Source organism: Erpetoichthys calabaricus, chromosome 1, assembly GCF_900747795.2.
Source record: "Erpetoichthys calabaricus chromosome 1, fErpCal1.3, whole genome shotgun sequence".
Classification (NCBI taxonomy): Eukaryota; Metazoa; Chordata; class Cladistia; order Polypteriformes; family Polypteridae; genus Erpetoichthys; species Erpetoichthys calabaricus.
This window is the reverse complement of record NC_041394.2, coordinates 34,130,174-34,154,686: the sequence shown is the minus strand read 5'-3', so window position 1 is coordinate 34,154,686 and position 24,513 is coordinate 34,130,174. Positions and strand designations below refer to the sequence as shown.

The window sequence follows — 24,513 nt, the reverse complement described above, 5'->3', positions numbered from 1 at the left end:
AGTGGCGAGGCCCCAGATGGAGTACTGCATGTGGTTTTGTTTCTCCAGGATAGAAAAAGTCCAATGAAGAACAACTAACCTGATTCCATGACTCCAAATTTAGGAGTTATGAGGAAAAATTGAAGGAGTTGAATCTTTTCAGTATAAGCAAGTACTTCAGGGACCTACAAGACTTGATTTGGTGTTAGCTTGGAGAAATACGTTGGATAGGATTGGCAAGCTTTCTTGGGCTGAAAGGCCTGTTCTCACTGAAATTTGTCCAATGATCTAAAGTGGAACAAAGGGTTTAGTAGTAGTGGAAATATAACTAAAGTGCAGTTTTTGTGCACCTGTGACACAGATGGGTATTGGGAGTAATTAGATATTATTTGAGGCATAACTAGAGAATTTCAATAGGTCAAAGCGAGCAAAAGTAAAGTTCAGATTGACTCTCGAGGTATAAGAGGTTCAGGGCAGATGAGTTGCCACCAGTGTTCTGAGTAGAATATAAGAAGTCTCAAATGCATTGAGAGGTTCAGCAAAGATTATGTTTCAGAAATTCTCAGACATGCAGTATTAATCAAGTGATGGTTTTTGAATGTCAAGATAGCCCAACCCCTGGTTGTTTTCAGTCTTTACTGCTTGAGAGTTATTGACTAATTACCTGCGAGATAATGAAAAATATACTGTTTTATTTTTAAGGAGAACTTGTCCGTGAAATTTAAATAAACCTTGTTTTTATATTGCTACACTTTTAGCTTAGAAAATGTTGCACAGTTTTAACTGTAGAGTTTGCAACAGCTAAAACGTCTATCCATTCTTTTATAATATCTTGGTTAGTCTCTATAGTGGTTTACCGTAACCCTTTAAAACTTCATTTGGCACGAAATTTTGTAGTCACTCTTGTAACTGGCTGAAGATTTCAAGACATATTACTCTAGTTTTGTCCCATCTTCGTTGGCTTTCCATTTCTTTAGTAATACTTTAAGTTAAATAGACCTACTTGAAAAATACTAGCAGAAATTAAAGGAAGTGTCTTGCACAAAGAAAATAGGAAGCAATTTTTAATGGAAAAGATTGTTGCAATCTGGAATAAATTCTGGAGTCATGTAATTGAATTGGAATCCTTCGTAACTTTTAAGGAGTATCTTGGTAAGATATTTGGAACCCTTAGCCAGCTAAGCCATCTTGATGGAATAATTACTTTGTTTATTCACATTTGTCAAATTTCTCTTGTTTTAATATTCTCTGTAGAAGATTTAAAATATCATTTTTAATTTGCACAACCTTGCTTTTTATGTCATTGTAGTATCTGTACATTTATTGATGCATCCCAATAGGGAATAGAATTTTGCAGATAATGTTTTATTGATGAAGTCTCTCAGTACAATTGAAAATGTAAGTGACTGTATAAGTCTGAAGTGACAGAGGTATGTGTATATATATATATATATATATATATATATATATATATATATATATATATATATATATATATATATATATATAATATATATATACACAGTGGTGTGAAAAACTATTTGCCCCCTTCCTGATTTCTTATTCTTTTGCATGTTTGTCACACAAAATGTTTCTGATCATCAAACACATTTAACCATTAGTCAAATATAACACAAGTAAACACAAAATGCAGTTTTTAAATGATGGTGTTTATTATTTAGGGAGAAAAAAAATCCAAACCTACATGGCCCTGTGTGAAAAAGTAATTGCCCCCTTGTTAAAAAATAACCTAACTGTGGTGTATCACACCTGAGTTCAATTTCCGTAGCCACCCCCAGGCCTGATTACTGCCACACCTGTTTCAATCAAGAAATCACTTAAATAGGAGCTGCCTGACACAGAGAAGTAGACCAAAAGCACCTCAAAAGCTAGACATCATGCCAAGATCCAAAGAAATTCAGGAACAAATGAGAACAGAAGTAATTGAGATCTATCAGTCTGGTAAAGGTTATAAAGCCATTTCTAAAGCTTTGGGACTCCAGCGAACCACAGTGAGAGCCATTATCCACAAATGGCAAAAACATGGAACAGTGGTGAACCTTCCCAGGAGTGGCTGGCCGACCAAAATTACCCCAAGAGCGCAGAGACGACTCATCTGAGAGGTCACAAAAGACCCCAGGACAACGTCTAAAGAACTGCAGGCCTCACTTGCCTCAATTAAGGTCAGTGTTCACGACTCCACCATAAGAAAGAGACTGGGCAAAAACGGCCTGCATGGCAGATTTCCAAGACGCAAACCACTGTTAAGCAAAAAGAACATTAGGGCTCGTCTCAATTTTGCTAAGAAACATCTCAATGATTGCCAAGTCAAAAGTTGAACTTTTTGGAAGGCAAATGTCCCGTTACATCTGGCGTAAAAAGAACACAGCATTTCAGAAAAAGAACATCATACCAACAGTAAAATATGGTGGTGGTAGTGTGATGGTCTGGGGTTGTTTTGCTGCTTCAGGACCTGGAAGGCTTGCTGTGATAGATGGAACCATGAATTCTACTGTCTACCATAAAATCCTGAAGGAGAATGTCCGGCCATCTGTTCGTCAACTCAAGCTGAAGCGATCTTGGGTGCTGCAACAGGACAATGACCCAAAACACACCAGCAAATCCACCTCTGAATGGCTGAAGAAAAACAAAATGAAGACTTTGGAGTGGCCTAGTCAAAGTCCTGACCTGAATCCAATTGAGATGCTATGGCATGACCTTAAAAAGGCGGTTCATGCTAGAAAACCCTCAAATAAAGCTGAATTACAACAATTTTGCAAAGATGAGTGGGCCAAAATTCCTCCAGAGCGCTGTAAAAGACTCATTGCAAGTTATCGCAAACGCTTGATTGCAGTTATTGCTGCTAAGGGTGGCCCAACCAGTTATTAGGTTCAGGGGGCAATTACTTTTTCACACAGGGCCATGTAGGTTTGGATTTTTTTTTCTCCCTAAATCATAAAAACCACCATTTACAAACTGCATTTTGTGTTTACTTGTGTTATATTTGACTAATGGTTAAATGTGTTTGATGATCAGAAACATTTTGTGTGACAAACATGCAAAAGAATAAGAAATCAGGAAGGGGGCAAATAGTTTTTCACACCACTGTATATATATATATATATATTACAGTCCAATAACTTAGCTGTTTGTTCTCTGTTTTCATAGACGTAAGGGAGCATTGAAGAGAAGTCTGAAATATTTTTAGTGAAGCTTGGCAAGCAGTGCTTGAATTTTTAATTGTGGTCATTTACATCTGATCTTTCTCAGGGTGTGTGACTATTTATGATGATTCCAAATAATACTTTGTCAGGTTGAACAGATATTTTTGTATTGATCCATCTATGTTTACTGTATATGTTACCTTTCATAGAGGCCACTACTTTAAGATAACCAAAAAAAAGTTTTTAAGGAATTGTCACTTCAGCATATTCTGTAAATAAAAGTATACAAAAACATGACAAGAAGTAAACATTATGAAGATTTTAACACATCGTAATAGTTGTTTTGAAGCAAGCCAGCAGCAAAGTAATCCATTCCCTTTCTAAAGTCACCTTTTCCATTACAGTTTTGCAGAGGTCTGGACCTACAGTCTGATCTGTAACTAATCCCAGCTGTACAGTATAGGACCTAAGGTAAAAGTAGGGGTGGTACAGGCCACACAGGATTACACAATTTCCTACGTAGCACAGCTTTTCCCTTTATTCAGTGTGGGACTAGGGGTTTCAATCAAAGTTTTACTGAGAAAAATTACTGTTTTACAAACAAATATAAAGCACAGCAGCATCCTTGATTTAATTTAGTTTTAGATGGAAGTAAATCTTAACAATGAAATAAACTGATCTTTCATGGTGCTAATGGACTGGAAGATTTGCCCTGTGGTCCAAATGTTATGCAGCCCAAGGATATAATCAATCTGTCATACAGGGATCATTTTGAGTTTTTAACTTATAGCATTTTTCTTTTACATATATTTCAAAGATGGAGTTGGTTGAGAACAGGTAATTTAGTCCAATATACTGTATCTCACAATGTAACAATTTAATTAAGTTTCCAAAGTATCAGGGAATTGGGAGTTGAAGGTTCCCAGGGTGCTAAGATCTAAAACAGTTTTTTTTGTTCCATGTGTCACTATACTTTACTCATTTTATATTTTTAAGCATGGCTGTCATTTCAGTTCATAGCTTTCATTTGCTTAAGCTGAAAAGGTTGTGGAAAAAATCCAGTCATTCTTATGTGAACTTTCTCTATCATTTCAACAGCTATCTAGTAAATGGAAAAACAAAATTGTATGTTCCATAAACTGGCTGAGTAACCGGTTATCCAGACTGAGCATACCTGCTCTTGATTTGTACTGCAAACAGTGTGGGACACGTGTGCCATATTACTTACATCTTATTGGCCATGTTTAAGCTCAAGTTTATTATAAGGTCTACGTAGTAGAATAACTTATCTGCATTTCTCCTAAGAATAGTGACAGTAATGTAATATAAACACAAAAAAACATACTGTACACTTGAGCAAGGCCTTTAACCTGAAAATTGCTCCAGGGGCACTGTACAATGGTTGACCATGTACTCTGATCCCCAAAGGTCATGTAAAAAGACAATTTCACCTTGGGGAGTTAAAAGTATTTCAAATCAAATCAGAATACATGAAATTAAACACATATACCATTTCGTACAATATATACCAGAATACAGAGCGCTTGTTATTATGACTAGCTATTTAATAAACTTGCATAATAGCACTGCTAATATGACTGACTGTTCAGTGATCATATTACTTGTGGATAGAGACTGTCCCAGAATCAATGAGTGTGAATATTCCCATAGTGATAGCAGAAGGGATTAGTGAATAGAGCAACTGTGCAGGATGGCTAAAGTCTTAACAAGTCATGTTTGACTTTCTAAGACAGCATGTGTTATGTCCTGAACAGAAGGCAAGTGGGTGTTGGTATAATTCTGCGCCTCCACCACTCTTTGCAGTTTGTTATGATCTTTAGCTGAGCAGGTGCCATACCAGGATGTGTTGCAACCAGTTAGGATGGAATTGCAGTTTGCATCTATAGAAGATAGTGAGAACAGATGGAGAAATACAAGCTTTCCTTGGATCTTCAGTGAATACAGAAGTAATCTACTGTATATTTATAAAAGTCAATGTACAGTTAGGTCCATAAATATTTGGACAGAGACAACTTTTTTCTAATTTTGGTTCTGTACATTACCACAATGAATTTTAAATGAAACAACTAAGATGCAGTTGAAGTGCAGACTTTCAGCTGTAATTCAGTGGGGTGAATAAAACGATTGCATAAAAATGTGAGGCAACGAAAGCATTTTTTTAACACAATCCCTTCATTTCAGGGGCTCAAAAGTAATTGGTATTTCTACAAGGTATTTCTCTTGGGGAAAGCACAAATTGACTAATGGTAATAGAGTTTTAGATACAAGCTTTTTTTCCCTCTCTGGCTTTTGTAAATATATACTGTATAGCATTAATGGAGAGCTTTTGTTTTTTTTTTTTTTGCTTTGCACCCTACCCCTACTATAATCTATCAGCAATTTTTTTTTGGGGGGGGGGGGGGGTTGTGGTTAGGGTAGGCAAAAGCCTTGAATTCATCAAAGATTTCAATCTCTGGTTTTAGATGGATCTTGACATTTTAGGGTCCCTTGATAGTGAAAAAAATCAAAATTTCGATGATGGGTGTGTGTCTGTGTGTCCCAGTTTCTTGAGGATGGTCTAGAGCTAAAACGGCTGGATAGAAAAACACCAAACTTGAAACTTAAGCCTGCTATGAGATGACGATGTGCTGATTAGTTTTTGGGCCAAATCGTGCAAGAGAAAGAGGCACTCTAGATGAACCCCCAAATACCGTAATTCAGCAATTAATTATGAATTCTTCTTGTCAGTTGCCATCGTAATGACTTATTTTATGATCAGAAAGATTAGCATCGGTAAATAATTACTGAACTGTTATAGAATAGATCAGGTAACTTGGTTCGTAGGACACAAAGCCTACTGATTCTGTGTTCCAAATCTTTTTATTTATATTCTGCTCGACAACTGCTAAAGCTTTTTTGCTTTATAGATTTTTATTTGTGTTTAAACTTTCAAAGAGTGTTAAAGGTTTCTTCAGCAATTTAAATATAATATAATATAAGTTGAAATAATCCTTTTTATAAAAAAGATTTTCATTGAGTGTGTCGTTTTCATTACATTACAAAGAGTGAAGCATCTCATTTTATTACTTAACTGTGTCCTTTACTTTTCTGTGTTTGTTTACTTCGATTCCGATGATATGTTTCATTTATGCAATAGTATTCTGACCTTCTTGTGTATATATTTTATGTGCTAACGTTTTAACATTCTCTCTCTTTATAATGTGAATGACATTATTTAACAAAGTGTTTCTCTTTTTAATAAACTAAATTCTGTGTGTAAAGCCAATCTTTTCCCGTAAAACTCAGCAATTGGTGGTGTTGCATGTTTATTTCCTATTTTCAAATTTAGAAATGTCATTAATTTTCTTGCATTTCTGGGTTTCTGCTTTTTTGTGAAGAGCAAAATATTATTTGACCCCACGTAGATATGCTCCAAGTGTTTCCCAGGGTCCTCTGGCAGAAATCTTGTTAATTTTAATAAAAATATCAATGTATTGATGCTCTGAGTTTCCGAATAAGTGGAGCACCATCAGAACAATAATATTTAATTGTGACACATGACAGAACATAAAGTATTTTTTATCAATAATCAGTTTGTGCATATGTTTAATGCACTTATCAGAAAAAAAGAATATTTTCTTGAATATGGTTGGAGAAACCTCCATGACTTTGACAATTTAGTTATTTTTAATAAAATGGGAAAAACTTATGGGAATTTGAGATAATATGGTTGTAGCTGAAGATGGGGGATGTAAAGCAAGGTTTATTCACATTTTAAATTTCAGAGCTACAGTATTTGTTTGTGATTGTGATATATATATATATATGTATATACTGTGTATATATAGTAATATAAGGCGCTATATTGCGCCCAACCTGGCACAGACTCACACGGAGGCATGTGTAAAATAAACACAGACTTTATTTTCTTCACCTGTGGGGCACATCTTCCCTATGAACCCCACAGGCATAACACAGTCCAAAATAGCACAAGCAAAAACACAACACTCCCTTCTGGCACCACCACTCCTCCCGTCAAGCTTCGTCCTCCTCCTCCCGACTCTAGCCCCTGAGTGATGGTTGCAGGCCCCTGTTATAGCCCACCCGGAAATGCTCCAGGTGCTTGATCCCCTGTTTCCAGTTGCACTTCCGGGTGGGGCTAAAGACTCGTCCAGCTGGGCTCAGGGACCCATGCAGCGCCCCCTGGTGGCCACCCCAGATCCCAACAGGGCTGTGGAGAACTCCATCTCCCATGTAGCCCAGCAGGAAGCCGAGGCATCACCATCAGCCAGGGATGCTGCCACCAAGCGTCCCGGGGGAGGTATTGAGCAGCCCATGGTTGCTCTCCTGGAACATATATCGAAGGGGCGTCCTGGCCGGGTCTGCCACAATATATATGGAAGAAACATTAACTATGAGTTCTTAATCATCCTATTTAATGCATATACAATATATTAGGCAGAATTAGTCTGTTTTCATTCAGTTGTCCCACTTCTAAAAGACTTACCTCAGAGAAAAGAAAATTGTTTGGTTTATGAAACCATATTCCTACTCCCTTGGTTTAATTGCAGTTACTGGAATGAAGTACCTCTCCAATCTTTTCTGCCTTTTATCAACACTTATCAGTACATGTAAGTATCAAGATTATATTGATTGTTACTGTATGCCACTTGCACCAAAGCATTACACTGATTTTGATTTGATTGAATTACCTTCCACCTCAGGATTGTTTACATCTTTTGTTACAGATAGTGAAATTCTAGCAATAAATATAGCTGCTCATGTCTTGAAACATGTTGGCCTTTGCTACACAAAGCTAGTCGTTACCTAGAAGCAGTGAGTGAAATGCCATATGGTAATCAGGGGTCCCGTCAATGGTCCTCTTTGGACTGAACATTGAAATATTACTCTGGTACTGTGCAATATATACAATGAATCTGCTGTGGTGTACGTCATCACTTAGGTATTATTAATGAAGGATTGCTGCTACTCTTCTCTGATCCTTTCCTTCTAAATGCGTACTCCCCTTAGAGTGAACTCAGATCAGTGCCCCAAGGCTGCTGCCTGCTGGGAATTGAAGTCGTCTCAGTAGCACTACTTCAAGTTCAGTGTAATAATAGGCTTGTGTACTGAATAGCAATAAACAGCAAATCTATACTCCAAAAACCTAATAATATGGGTGATTTTATTTTCCTGTGCTTACAGACTCAAATTCCTCTAAAACAAATGTGGCTAGCTTTGCTCTGTTCCTGACCTGAACACCTTTGGTATCATGTTATCAACAACAATCACCATCACATTCTTCATTATTGCTAAGATAATGTCCCATTATGGCAAGCACTTAATTTGTTCCCTATGAAAGTTTCTCATATTTTCCTCATTTAAAAGAATCACTCCCATTTTTTGCTGACTCAAACATCTATTCCCATCCAGCCTGTGAAGACCTGTCTATGCGCTGCTACATTTTCTTGCAAATTCTGTAATGGTACTGAGTCATTTATAACACCATAACATGTGTTTAAAATTTGTTTTCAGGGGACAGAGTTTTGATTTTTTTAGGCTTTCAAGAGGGTTTTAGATTACCCTAGAGCAACACTATATCGTACACCTAACCTTAAAGCACAAACTTATGTTTTTGGGAAAAGCAGCGGTTGATATAAAATGCCACCCATCGAATGTATTGTCTTTTATTCTGTAATAAAAAATAATTTGTGCCAGTATGTTGTAGCATACAGTTGTTTTCTGTGATGGAATAAAAAACACACTCTTAAGTCAACATGTACTTTATATTTTCAAACCTACTTAATCCAATTCATGTTCAAAGTGTGCTTCAGCCTATAAAATCAGACTAGCTTGTGTGAAATAACATTTAAATAAGGAATTCCAGTTTAAAAAGAATTTCCAAGTATTACACAATTAGGTGACATGCACATTGACTTCATTTTATCAGATTGTATTCTTTTTTTATCCTCCACTGAAATTTCCAAATTTTATCTGCCTTTTTAATCCAAAGTGATATACAGTAATTAGTTGTGCTCACTCTATTCATTGCTGGGTCTAAATTGGTTGTTGTCATTACTGGAAGAAAAGGATGGTTACAGCAGATAGTATGTATACTGGGAAATCTTAGCTAGATGTCCTGCTTTGATATGTGTAAAGTTTGTTAAACAAGTGGTAATGATCAATACTAAAGGTAAAAAAAGTTAAAGTATTACATGAAAACTATATTACATGAAAACTACAAATTTCTGATTTTTGTGAAAATTTAGAAAACAAAAAGTAAGCACAATTCTTCCATGTTACAAAAATACACTTTTATTTAGTACAGTAATCCCTCGCTATATCGCGCTTCGCCCTTCGCGGCTTCACTCCATCGCGGATTTTATATGTAAGCATATTTAAATATATATCGCGGATTTTTCGCTGCTTCCCGGGTTTCTGAGGACAATGGGTCTTTTAATTTCTGGTACATGCTTCCTCAGTTGGTTTGCCCAGTTGATTTCATACAAGGGACGCTGTTGGCAGATGGCTGAGAAGCTACCCAACTTACTTTTCTTTCTCTCTCTCTTGCGCTGACAATCTGTGATCCTGACGTAGGGGGTGTGAGCAGGGGGGCTGTTCGCACACCTAGACGATACGGACGCTCGTCTAAAAATGCTGAAAGATTATCTTCACGTTGCTACCTTCTGTGTGCAGCTTTTAAGTATGCTGCACGGTGCTTCGCATACTTAAAAGCTCAAAGGGCACGTATTGATTTTTTTATCTGTCTCTCTCTGCTCCTGACGGAGGGGGTGTGAGCTGCCGCCTTCAACAGCTTTGTGCCGCGGTGCTTCGCATACTTAAAAGCAAACAGCCCTATTGATTTATTTGCTCCTTTGAAGAGGAAGATATGTTTGCATTCTTTTAATTGTGAGACTGAACTGTCATCTCTGTCTTGTCATGGAGCACAGTTTAAACTTTTGAAAAAGAGACAAATGTTTGTTTGCAGTGTTTGAATAACGTTCCTATCTCTCTACAACCTCCTGTGTTTCTGCGCAAATCTGTGACCCAAGCATGACAATATAAAAATAACCATATAAACATATGGTTTCTACTTCGCGGATTTTCCTATTTCGCGGGTGGCTCTGGAACGCAACCCCCGCGATGGAGGAGGGATTACTGTATATTTTTCTCTTACAGTATTACTCTTAACAATAGTGTACAACATACAATAGGATGATGTGGGACCTTTGTGATAAATTGAACTTCTAACACAAAACATCATGAAAATCTGAATAAAGAGGATTAATTCTACAAGTACTAAAAGTCTGATGGTATTTACATAACTTATTTCTGTAACAAGAGTTCTGAAATCCAGTAGAGGTTTAGTATCTTCTGAATGTCTTGCAACAATTTCTGACACTTTTATTTTCTTTCCTCTTAACAGGTTGGGCTTACTTTTCAGGGGTGAAGTACCTTCACAATGAGCCGCCCACCATCACAACAGATCCAGGTCTGTGGCTCCTGGGAGATGAAGGAGCGTCTTGGCACAGGAGGCTTTGGTAATGTCATGAGGTGGCAGAACAAGGTAAGTTCTGTTTTGAGTTGTTTGAACCAACAGAATTCTTGTAATGTGGTTATCATCAGTGGCATAAACATCCATCCATCCATTTTCCAACCCGCTGAATCCGAACACAGGGTCACGGGGGTCTGCTGGAGCCAATCCCAGCCAACACAGGGCACAAGGCAGGGAACCAATCCTGGGCAGGGTGCCAACCCACCGCAGGACACACACAAACACACCCACACACCAAGCACACACTAGGGCCAATTTAGAATCGCCAATCCACCTAACCTGCATGTCTTTGGACTGTGGGAGGAAACCGGAGCGCCCGGAGGAAACCCACGCAGACACGGGGAGAACATGCAAACTCCACGCCGGGAGGACCCGGGAAGCGAACCCAGGTCCCCAGATCTCCCAACTGCGAGGCAGCAGCGCTACCCACTGCGCCACCGTGCCGCCCGTGGCATAAACAAGATACTCTATATTAGAATTATATTATACACTGTAATGGAAGAAGTACCATATTAGAAGGGAGGTGCGTTGCAAAAGGAAATAAATACTCAAGTGTTTTGCAAAATAGTAAAGCTATCTGTCTCACTTGGGCCATACTCCAGATCAGTCTCTTTAGGTACCTCACATTTGGTTGCTCAAATGGAACTTTCTAAGCACTGGAAAGCACTTAATAAAAATGATTATTGTTATTATTGCCATGATTTCTCAGATTCACTTTCTCATTGTTACTACTTAAACTCCAAAGCTGTCTGACAGCTTACAGTTATTTATACCCAAATGTGTGGTTTATTCTGTATTGCAGTTCTTTATGTCTTTATAGTTTTTATTTATTCCTTTCCTTTAATATACCATCTCCCTGCTACACTTAAAATCTATAACTTGGATTTTGGTTAATCTGAACTTTAGAGGTTTAGTGACTACAAGTTTTCTTTCAGAGTCATTTCTTATTTAGAATTAATTTCTCAGAATTAATGGAAAACGTCATTACATTTGACTTTTTGTTTATACCCCCTTTCTGTAGCAAGCAAAATTCCTACCTACTTTTGCAGCAACAAGCTTTAGTTTTATACCCCAAAAACACACTTCTAAAGACATAGAAGTGTTCACTCATGAAGGGAGGCAGACCTTCAAGTGATTCCCCTGAACCTTCTTTCCCATTGCCTGGATTAAAGAGTTAAAGTACCCTTCCTAAGCCTTTATCTTATTAAATGGAGTAAAAATGGAGTAAAAAATACAGTTTGTTTCCTAAGACTGCTTATTTCATAACACCCTAATTTACTGTAATGTAGGCTTTAGAACATTTTACTAATTTGAAACACTTGATTTTGAAATATTTGTTTAAAAATACTTGCGTATTTCATTCAACTTAACCTTAACGTGTTTACCTGAAATGTTACATTAAGGGCACTGATCTAGGTTTGAGTGACAGCACATTAGTCCATGCACTTTGGTTTATTGTGCGAGCCACACTTAATGCATTAAAGGCTGTCGAATAAGGGTGATATGGTAATGTATAGAGTACATGTGAAAGCTCCATTGAGATATCTTTACTTTCTCTTTATAAGGAAACAGAGGAACAGATTGCCATCAAACAGTGCCGTCAGGAGTTGAGTCCAAGAAATCGAGAGAGGTGGTGTCTAGAGATTCAAATTATGAAAAGGTGAGTTCATTCTCTAAACAGTCCAGATAAAGATGCATCTCTGCATGTTAATCTTTGAGCTCATTATAATGGTGAGGATGGCTAGTAAAGGAATATCCATCCATCCATTATCCAACCCGCTATATCCTAACTACAGGGTCATGGAGGTCTGCTGGAGCCAATCCCAGCCAACACAGGGCGCAAGGCAGGAACCAATCCCGGATAGGGTGCCAGCCCACCGCAGGACACACACACCCACACAACAAGCACACACTAGGGCCAATTTAGAATTGCCAATCCACCTAACCTGCATGCTTTGGACTGTGGGAGGAAACCAGAGCACCCGGAGGAAACCCATGCAGACACGGGGAGGACATGCAAACTCCATGCAGGGAGGACCCGGGAAGCGAACCCGGGTCGCCTTACTACGAGGCAGCAGCGCTACCACTGTGCCACCATGCCGCCCTAGTAGAGGAATACTGCACCCAAAACATGATCTTTTATATTGTAGTGATCATCTGAGATTAAACGGAAATCTCAAATGATATCAAAACATCCATGAATAAATGTCTCATGATCCAATTATTAAGTATTTAGTCATACGCTAATGTGTCTTAAATTGATATTTTTACTAAGATATTGTTAGATAAACCATTTTTAAAAAATCCAACACTGTTGTGCATGACAGGAAAGTGCACAAAGATGTGACTGAGCTTTTGAAATAAAGGCCCTCCTTCCTCATTATTGGCCATTAGTCTTTCATACTCCTTGGCTACCCTGATGTCTCACATTTTAATCAAATGTAGTACTTCTGAGCCGTTTCTCCTCAGTTTGTGAAATTGCACAGGTGAATTAATCTTCTGCTTGTTGAAGTATATACATTATGCACAAATGTGATGCATTCTTTCCATCTGCTAATGCTTCCGCATGTTTATGTTTTATCTTTTAATCTCTGATTATACACCTGCTGTGCAGTGTTGATATCACATGAAGCACTATGGTAACCAATGAATAAGCTTATTTATGAGCATATCTCTTGACCAGCAAATTGGGGGTTGGTAAGGTGCGACTTTAATTCAACAGATCAGTTCTGTTTATGTGCACTTCCATTTCCGTCCAAGAGAGAATTTCCTGTAAATGGTAAATTGAGATTTTCTTATGGACCTTTTCATATTGTTTACAGTTTAAGATGCTCCCCATTGAGGTCAGTTTTAGCAGGTATTTTTTTTATTATCTCCATCAAAGCATGAAATTAAAATTTTGTCTTTGTCATCACTACAAACAATGCAGAGTGAGTAACAGATACAAAAAATATCATTTATGGATGGAATATTCCTTTAAGAAGATGACCAACCCCTTTTTTACATTTTGATCTTGTGGCCACTGTGGTGAGATCTCCTTGGCTTGTACATTTTTCCAAGCATGGTTGGACAGTCTAATTGGCTAAGTTTAAAATAGTATTGCCCACGGCTTTTGTGACTATTGCCCGGGTTGTGGTAGAGAGATGTGGGACTGAAGCTAAATAAAACTTTCCAGATGAGTAACAGTTAGGATAATAAACTACCACCCTCAGAGTTCAGATGTATGTTATTCCGAATTGTATTACACAAAATTGTTTAGCATTTGACTGTCTGTGTATAAACCGTAGAGTTGTGTTTAAGATATTCCAGCTTTGGGTGTGTGGCATTATTAATCTCATTAATACTAGCAGACTCCCTGTGATGGTCTTTGTTCTTCATTATTTTCTTCAGTTTACTTCACGCAGTGACTTCCACAAAATGCTTCACAAAGTCATCAACAAGATGATAATGATGGGCTTTCATTCCTAAAACCTTTTTTTAGTCAGTTTGAATTGTATTGCTTTTTAATTTTGGCTCAGTTCTTCCTGTTAAGCTTACTATGCAAAAGAGAGAATTTTCAAATATTTTCTCAACTTCTAGTTGAATTAATTCCAAAGCAGTTCAGCATTAGCTGATCATGTCATCTTTAATCATGTACAAAAACATCAAATACCAAGAACAGTGCAGTTTTCCATTAAAGAACAATTATTTTTAAACAAAAATGCTGCACTATTACCCTATTCTTTTATATTCCATCTGATTTAATGATCGTTTTTACTGTTGGTCAGTGGTTACTGCAACCTATCTAGCTCCTCATTTTTCAGCTCTTTCTTGTGTGGTAGAATGGTTCTGTCTGTTTAACGCCCTGAAAAGAACTTTGTTGTGCTATGTTATATCAACTCCTGATTCAGATTATTTCTTTTTACACAGTTCATTTCTTGCTGATATTTATGTTATCGACTCAACTGAATTCCTACAGTTATTTCATCCACAGTTATTAGTGGGGCATGCAAAAGAATGGCCCAGGTCCTGTTATTTTCTTTGTGTTTATCTGTAAACTGTAACTCTGACAAAATGAATGAAATTTATTTGATATTTAAAATACCTTACTAATAAAAAATAAAATTGTTTCTATGTTGTTCTGCTGAAAGAAGGTGCTAAGCAATGCTACACTGGTACTTGCTCAAATTTACATTTGTATATTTGTGTGTATAAGTGCCTGAGTCCTACAACCATTTGTGAATTAATTTTTCAAGCTTGTTTTACACTGCAGTGCAGCATGAGCAGGCAAGAGGTGCTACCCAAAAGTGCACAGTTGTTTACCGTGATGGGTGTTAGGACTTGGGAGGAAACCCAGAACCAGCTTTATTTAATACATTAGGCTGTAATTTATTTATTTATTTTGTGGATGGAAAGTTTTTTTTTTACTTTAAAAATTAAAGTTTAAAAAGTTTTTAAAGTTTTAAAAGTACAGTACTTTAAAAAGTTAGCTTGTTTTTAAATGGAAATACTACAAATAAATGTTTTGAATGTTAAAAAGGTATATTTGTATATATTGGTGCATGCATAACTGGTCAGTTGTGAATTTTCATATTTTAATTCTGTCTCTGTAAAAATGATCTTCTATTGTCCAATCTTTCTAAAGTAATATGCACATAAAAATGATATACTCAAAAGGACATAATTTTTACTTTATCAAAGACTGAGGTCACATTTTTCTTTATTAAATATTTTTGTAACAAATCATATTTAAAAATGATGGCAATAATGGAATGTACCTACGTTTATTAGTAGAGTGATTAAAGTACATGTTTTTGAATAACCTTTTACAATATCATGTTTTTAAAAATCAAGCCCAAATAGCTTTCATAGACATCAGATTCCAAGTCAAGTGATATAAAAATTGCATTGATTAATGGACTATTGTTAGTTTGGAGGAACTTTTTCTAATTGTTGTTCATATTGATTAGCACATAAAAGTACAAAAATTCACTGTAATCAGTACATGTGACAATAATGACCCTATAAACATATTTATTAAAAAATATAATTGTTGAATGAAATCATTGGAGAGTTCAAATTAATGTTGAAACTATTTGCATATGCACAAAAAGCTGATGTAATAGTGGGATTCCGGCTGTATATGTGACTCTTCTGACATTAAGCTATACTGGGGAATTGATTTGCTGTTAGGACAAGCAATTGGATGGGTAAAGGAGAGACATACAATAGATAAGTTGGAATAACATCTTATCAGTAAATTGAAAAGAGTAAATTAATCAGCCACACAGAATGTTGATTTCTGTTTTAAAACAGTTCCATTTCAAAAATTATCCAATGTCTTTAAAATAGAAGTTTTAAATTAAAAACTTTAAATTTGAGCTACTTTTCATTTCAGATTTCCCTATGGAATAAATATACCAAATACAGTATACCAAATTTTAATGACAAATAATTGAAATTAACAGGTTTAAAAAAATAAGAACAGAAGTGCTTCTATGATGTACACTTCACTATAATGGGTAGTCCTCATCATTGATTTAAATACTGTGACTGAAGGGGCCTCTTTAACATTTGTACAAACATCTTTCCCGAGTCTGACATCCTTACTGCTAAAGGCTGTGTCTGCTACAGTTGTTTTATTTGCCCTTGAAATTTAAGCAGGCGTCTGTCTTCAGATTACAGTGCATGCTTTCAAGTAAAGGAATGAATGAGTTTATAGGGTAAGGAGAGGCTGGGGCTTTTAAAGTTTAATATTTTTAGAAGGTGAACTTGAAAAGCAGTTCTAGATTTAATTGGAAGCCATTGTAGTGATTAAAGTTATAGGGTTTTAGTTCTACTTACGATTTTAGTAGCAGTGTTTTGAATTAACTGTAGAATAGTAAGGAAAATTTTTAACTTCCCAATTATGCAGTGCAGTAGTCAGTTTTGTTAGAATGTACTGGCAGGATAGAGAAAGTAAATAAATGTGTCAGCTAAAGTTTAAAATTGTTTATACTAAAGAAGATATTATTGAACCTAGAATTTAGAAAATATTAAGATGAGTATTAGCTGTCCATCTGTGTGTAATATTAACAAAGTGGTTGGCTGTTTTGAATTTGCATGTTCTCCCCTTTTCTGTGTGGAATTTCCTCTTGCAATGCAAAGATGTTCATATTAGGTTGATTGGCTGTTCTGAATTGATCTTGTGTGAGTGGATAAACATTTGGAAAATATACTTTCATGTAGAAAAGTGCAAACTATTTTGTTTCACTTCATGGTATTCTCATGTGACACTTGGTGCCACTGCTTTACTTCCAAGTTGTTTGCCTGACTATAGAAAAGTAATCTCAGTCATCTCCCTCTTTCATCAGATTGGTCAGCACTAACTCACTTATGGAATAGCCAATAAAGTAGGCCGCTAGTTAGCTGAGGTCTTAAGGACTCCTTTTCTACAATTTGGCAGTGGTTCTATAATTAGCTAATGAACCAATATTATTGTTTTTCATTTATGTTAATTAGTTTCTACTTTGTTTTTAAAGTATTTGGACCAATCTGTATCCTTATATGTGATAGTTCTGTGTTGTAATCTATTCTTGCATTTCGATGTTTTGTTTAATATTGTATTATATTTCTGCAGTGACAATGATAGACTAGCCAACTAACTCTGTGAAGAGGATTACTTGTGTTCTTTTTTGTGTATTGTATTGTCCCCTATTTTTGACACCAAGATTTCTTCCATTGTTTTTTTTTTGGGGGGGGGTCTGGAGTATTTTTTTCTTGTCTTTTTAGGGAGTGAAGGCTGGGGATGGGCTGTTATAAACCAGCCCATTGAGGCATTCCCTGATTTTTAGTTGACGAGAATTTGGATTTTGCAAGTTATGGAGCTTTACTTTCATATTTGAGGTAGAATTTTATTTCCCTGCTTTAGGAATTTGTTTTTCTTTTAAATTTGTATGGTGTCTCGCCTGTTGTTAGAATTTGATATTCTGGTTTTGACTCTTACTCTTTGTTTTGAGTCGATTTATTTCTTAGTGTTTTTAGCTCTGGTTATTATTAGGCTTTTCTTGGTGAGCAACTTTTTATAATTCTATTCTTACTACAACTAAACACTTATACAGTACTTACACAACTAATTTGCTTAATTTGCTTAACTAAGTGCTTAGTTGTGTTCTGAAGAGTTTATATTTTGTTTTCAAGTTTTTATTTTTTTTTCTTTCTTCTGAAGTAAATGTACATCTCCTGGTGAGCTTCATTAAAAATGTACTCTGCAGAAACACCACATTTACACATTGATTTTCTCTGCGTGTTTTGTGCAGTGACTGGCATTTTTAATGCATTGTAACACTTAAAGGTTTATATATTTTCATGTGCTAGTTATGTCTGTCTTAGGAAAATTGAGCAGAAAAGCATTCTGGACAGGGTGTCAGGCCATTGAAGTGTACCAGTTTAGTGTCCTCATTGGATCCCACATGCATCCTAATTGAGCATGCATGCGTTTGCGTTATGTGAAGAAAACTGTAGCATCTGGAGAAAAACCCATGCAGACCTTTGTCCATGCTCAGGTTGGGATTTGAATTCTAGATGTTGAACACGTAGGACATAGCCCTAACCACTGTGCTATAGTGCTGATCCACCGTTGAAACAGCAAACCATTTTTTTCTCCATTAAAAGACAATATTCTGAAGAAAATGCCACTCTGTTTATTTGAATAGAAAATACATTTTGTGTTTTAATTTTGTCTCACCATGAAGAATTTTTCCTTAGTAGTAGTTACATATAACAAAAATATTAAGAAGATGTGTTACAAAGAAAGGTTTTTGTGGATTGCTGCTTTACAAAGCAATTAGTGTGTTTATTTTTAGGTCTGTAGATTTAAAATAGGATTACTGCCTACCAACATTGTCCCCCAACCACACCCATGTTTTCATTTAAAGTTGTGATATGTTGTTTTAAATTTTCTGTTACTATGGGTTCTCTCATTTAAAGCCTTCAGTTCTCCTAAAGACTAACTATTCTTTATTTTATTTTTCCAGTATTGGTAGTTTGTAAATGAAAAGAAAGTCTCAAGTTGCTTCTTTTTATTGTACTCCAAAAAATGCCAAAAAGATAGCATTTAGTATCAAGTAATGAATGTAAAAGATGTTAATGCCTTTAGAAAATTTTGTGACTTAAATGTGAAGTAAAGCTGACATAATAGTTAAAACTGAATGCATACTGATGAACAATTATGAATGATATAGTAAAATATGATTACAAATATAGATATAATGTCTGTAAACAAAAATACGTACAGGGTGAGTCAAAATTATGTTAACATTTGAATGGCGGAAACAATTTATTCACAAAACGTACTTCATATGTGCAAGATGATTTACAGGAATGTCTCATCCTGTTCACCATCACATTCAGCACATGTACCATATGTGGCACATAAACTGTCACAAAACTTGTATATAAGTATATACATAGCAGTACCATTAGTGTTAACACAAACTGAATATGTTTGCAAAAGAAGCTGTCACTTACTGAATTCACAGTATGTGCTATATCCATGATATTACAAAAAATTTGGAACTGATTTAACATTATGTACACTGCAATTGCAAACATATGGTTTTATTGAGGAAAAATCATAGTAAAATTTATTTTAAAGATCTGTATAGTGTTATCTTTTCGTGAGTCCTGGACCTTAAATTGTCCTTGACAAAGAAAATTGCTTTGAGAAAACTGGGCTTCAGAAGGGCTCAAGAAGCCAAACTGAAAGCCGTTGACTTAGATATTTATTAAAGTACTAGTCATTTAGCCCGTTACAATAACGGGCACTAGAACAGTAGTGCATAAACATTAGTAGGAACATTCTATATTAAATGGCAAGGGACTTAGACCTCATTCTTTTTGTTGGTCGTATTTTTCTTTCTTTCAGCCTTTCTTTTGTTGATGTTTACTTACTGAGCTGACCGTTCTTCGTGGGCTGCCGCCGTGTATTGTGTGTCTAATTTTCTGTGACTGTCTTGTACGGCTCTATTCAATAAGGGCGCGCACAAAAAGGTGAGCTTCAAAAGTGCGACCTCAATTGAGCGCGGCGAATAAAGGCGTTCGTAGATAATTTAGTTCAAATGGCTCTGGAATATGTGAAGAGCAACAAAGGTGCAGATCTTTATTTACGCGTGCCTTTATTCGCTGCGCCCAATTGAGTTCGCCCTTTTGAGGCTCGCCTTTTTGTGCGCGCCCTTATTGAAGGATGCCTGTGCGCGCCCTTATTGAAGGATACCGTCTTGTATGTCCGCTGGCTTGTACGTCCGTAATATACCTTTAATTTTCTCTGGCGGTAATACAGGCGTGCGTGTCGGTAATATGCCTTTAATCTCCTCTGACTTTAGTACTGGCTTGTATGTGGCTGTAATATGCGTCACTGTATTGTGTACCTTTAATTTCCTCTCGCAGTAATACTGGTTTGTATTTCCGTAAAACGCCTCTAACTTTCTCTGACAGTAATATCGCGAGTCGCACCGTGCCCCGCGCATGCTCACTTTATCAGAAGACACCCACACACGGACACCTGGACGCACACAGGGATTTTATATATATATAGATACACTTTAGCACTGATTACCCAAGCATTTGGCTCTTCTATTTACTTAGCTAGAATTATATGCATTCTTCCTAATGTAGCACCTTTCATGCTAAAAAAGAATAAGAAGAGGAAAAAATATCTTAGCATAGTGTTTATATACTGTAAGTACTTGTGTGTCTCTCATCATGGGAGTATTGGAGCAGAAATGTGTAAGGCTAGATGCTTTTCCTGATGCCAATCTCCTTTACCTTTTAAAATCACCTTTTACATCACACAAGAGGAGCAGTGATCTTATAGTGCCTGTTTTATTGTTTTTCAGAAACATTGAATTACAGTGGCTTTAATTAGGCTTTTTGACACTGATCATCAGAAAAAGTGAAAGAAATCTCTACAAACTGTTGTAAATTTATGATCATAATTAAACACAAAATAATTAATTGTGTAGCTATTTACCCTTTTTACTATGACATGCCTAAATTATCACTTGTGCAGCCAGTTGGTTCTAGCAGTCACATAATTTTTTCAGCGGAGATCATGAGTTTGTAGTCTAGGTGTTTCAAGTGATTATAGTATAAATATACCTTGTAACAGAGGCACTATATAGGCGCCTGACCTGACACAGAGGCACGTATAAACTAAAGCAAAGTTTTAGTTTTCTTCACCCGTGGGCGCACGTCTTCCCCGTGACCCACAGGCAATACACAGTCCATAAAGCACTTAAACACACAAAAAATCCTTTCTCCTTTACCACCACTCCTCCTCAGGCTTAGTCCTCCTCCTCCCGACTCGGTTCTCGAGTGGTGGTGGCTGGCCCTTTTTATAGCCCACCCGGAAGCGTTCCAGGTGCTTGACCACCTGGTCCTAATTGCACTTCCGGGTGGGGCTGAAGATTCGTCCAGCCGGGCTGTTGACTCCATGCAGCTCCCAACCAGGCTGTGGAAGACTCCATCTCCCATGGAGCCATGCGACAGGTTGGGGAATCACCGTCCGCCAGGGAGGCTGCCACCAAGTGTCCCGGGGGAGGTATTGAGCTGCCCATGGTTGCTCCCCTGGAGCAGATGCAGCAGGGGTGTCCCTGCTGGGCATGGGACCCGGCTGTCCATCACAACCTGTACAGCGGAACCTCGGTTCACGACCATAATTCGTTCCAAAACTCTGGTCGTAAACCGATTTGGTCGTGAACCGAAGCAATTTCCCCCATAGGATTGTATGTAAATACAATTAATTCGTTCCAGACCATATGTATGTAAATATATATATTTTTTTAAGTTTTTAAGCACAAATATAGTTAATTAAACCATAGAATGTACAGCGTAATAGTAAACTAAATGTAAAACATTGAATAACACTGAGAAAACCTTGAACAACAGAGAAGACTAACACTGCAATAGTTCGCGCTATAGCGCTACCAACTGCTGGCTAAAAACACTTTTTTTTTTTTTTAAATGAGTTTTAAGCACAGGGAAAAAAATGAACACTTGAAAAAATCCATAATTTAATAAACCACCAAGAAAAGGAACATTGCAACAATGCACACTACGAACCGATCGCTGTAAACAGAAGTGAAAACAAAATCAAGCCCATTGCATTCTTTAACTGCCTTCCTATCTTATGAGTCCAGCTCTCTCTCTCGCGGTGCCTGTGTGTGTGTGCGTCTCTCTTTAGTGCTGCCTGTGTGTGTGTCGCACTCTCTCTCTCTCTCTTGCTCGCTGCACAGGAAATGCACTGGGAGAGACTGAACATGTACAAACCGAAAGGGAAACTGGCTTGTTCGTATACCGATTGTGTGGTCGTGAACCGATTTGTACGTGTACCGAGACGTTCGTGATCCGGGATTCCACTGTATTTGGAAGGTCCATCTGTTGGTGAGTCAGTTTCCTGGCAACAACAGCAGGAAGACAAACCAACAATCCAAACAACTCATTGATAAGGTTATTGAGAATAACCAGTCAAGGGGTGAATATATATATATGGAGTACAGTTAGGTAAATCATTAAAAAGTAGAAGAATATGGCACAGCTCTTTTTATAGGCACTATATTTTACCCTTTGGTCAGTGGGGTAGAAAGATGAGTATTGAGACCGTTTGTTGGAGGGAGCATCGGGTCGGGCGTTTAGTCTAAGGTTAACTTTAATTGTTGGTGACTTGAATTGGGCATGTTTGAGTGCAGGGCGTCTGTGGGGTACCAGGAGTTCTGAGGGTGAGAGTATTTTGGAGTTTGGTGCTGGTGCAACACAATGTTTTTGTGCAACACGATGTTTAAGAAGAAGGAAAACAAGTTTGTTAGAAAAACAGCTTCAAATGAATCTGATGGTTTCAGGAGCTCAATAGACTGGTGGCAAAGATGGTTGATCCGGGCATTGTGAAAAATATGAAGGTGATCCTGAAAGAGTGTTGTGTATCAAACCATTGGTGTATGATAGATCTTTTAGAAAAAAGTTGGAGGTAGAGGAAGTATGGCCCTATGATGGTTGTCTTGCAGATGAAGGAGGAGAATATGAGAAGTAAATTTGATGAAACATTGATAGCAAGATGATTTTCTGAATCATCAATTGTGAAACAATGAAGAATGTCCAATTGAAAATAACAGAAGGTGCCTCTCGTTGGACAGATGGACTACCAAGATACACAAAAACATGGTGGTGGAATGCTGAAATAGAGCTGAAACAATGAAGAATATCTAATTAAAAAAACAGAAGTTGTTTCTGGGTGGACAAACAAACCACCAATACACATGAAAACATGGTGGGGAAATGCTAGAGTAGGAATGATGGTTCAGAATGCTACAGAAAAGAATTAGAGGATCAAATGAAAGTAAAATGCAGTTTACTTTCATAAATGGTTAAGTGTCTGTTTCATGGTATTAGTGAATTTGCTCTCAATGCTGTCTCTTTTACTTTCTTGTATACGAATCGTTCAAAAATTTGACCTCAAGATTTTGATGAATCTCAATGTTTTAGACCTCCCTGAGTCCAAAAATACCATTTTTTAAATTAGATAGATAGATAGATAGATAGATAGATAGATAGATAGATAGATAGATAGATACTTTATTAATCCCAATGGGATTATGTCTGTGTGTCAGTCTGTGAGTGTGTGTGTATGTGAACATAATAACTTGAGTATGTTTTCAGTTAGATCAACCAAATTTTTCATGCAAGTATTAGGTACAAAGCGTTGATTTCAATCAATTTTTATGCTCTTTCTGTTAACCGGAAGTGGTACTTTTTTATTCATACAGCTGCAGAGTCCAATTTATTCAACTTTACTTTTGTAATAATTGTTCAATATATTATTAATTTGATTTGATTTTTTATTGATGGTTCTTTAATGTACATAATATAAAAATATAATCATTGTCTTGTGATTTACTCCTCAAATATCCATCCCCATATCTGAGTATACGAGAAAGTCTAGGGGAGACCACTCACGATTTTTTGCATTTGTTCTGAACATGTACCATTTGAACTATTATAGATTCACTCTTTCTGAATCTGTAGAATTTCTTTCATAATGGAGGAGAACTAGACATAAAGTAGACTGAAGCCATTTATGTGTTTACTAAATGGCTTTGGAAATTTAGCTTTTTGCATCATCTTGTGGGAGAGCTACACTAAACAATTTTGGGACAGTTGAAGAGTCAACCAAGTTAGAAATAAAATATCAAATGTATTTTTAAAGCTGGCAGCAGAGCAAGTACCCACAGGAGATTCCACTGTTGGACATTTGCTTATGCAATTTTCCAGAATGGCTAGCTGTCTCGTCCACAGCCTACACAGGCATCATGCATGTTTCTTGGAAAATATGTGTGATGATTACCCACATAATCCCTATGCCACTGTCAGATATATGTAGCTGGTAGCTGTTTTTGACCAAGTTCAGCAAACTGCTGCTAAAATTACTACCCCATCTGCTGCTTACTCCTGAGCTACGTTGACACATTTTGTTTCTTTTGACTGCCAAGATAGGTGGGGTTGTAGAACAGGAAGTGGTGAGACTTTCTGGTGCACATATATTATTGTGATGTGGAACATAATGTCTGACCAAATTTTTTTGATTTCTATGTTTTTTTTTTTATAGATGCCATAAACTTGTCTATTTAAAGAGATGTTTTACATTTAACAATACTACATAAGTCCGAAAGTTTACTTTATTGTACTGAAATCATTTACAATTTGGTACTTTATCAACTGGCACAGGCACTATCGGTTCTCATGGCAATCTGGCCCTGCAAAGATTTGTAGCTTTTTATTTGGTTTTAGGTGTTTTGGCTTACTTTG

The 24,513-nt window shown here is 36.8% G+C and overlaps 1 protein-coding gene across 1 annotated transcript in view; it reads left to right on the top strand.

The window, feature by feature from the left end:
- ikbkb (inhibitor of nuclear factor kappa B kinase subunit beta) overlaps positions 1-24,513 on the top strand; it is a 79,895-nt gene that overhangs the window by 3,649 nt on the left and 51,733 nt on the right. The window contains exons 2-3 of the mRNA XM_028797573.2: positions 10,570-10,710; positions 12,264-12,358. Of these exons, the coding sequence (XP_028653406.1) occupies positions 10,606-10,710; positions 12,264-12,358 (200 nt within the window). The 5' untranslated portion in view covers positions 10,570-10,605. The remainder of the gene's footprint in view (positions 1-10,569; positions 10,711-12,263; positions 12,359-24,513) is intronic.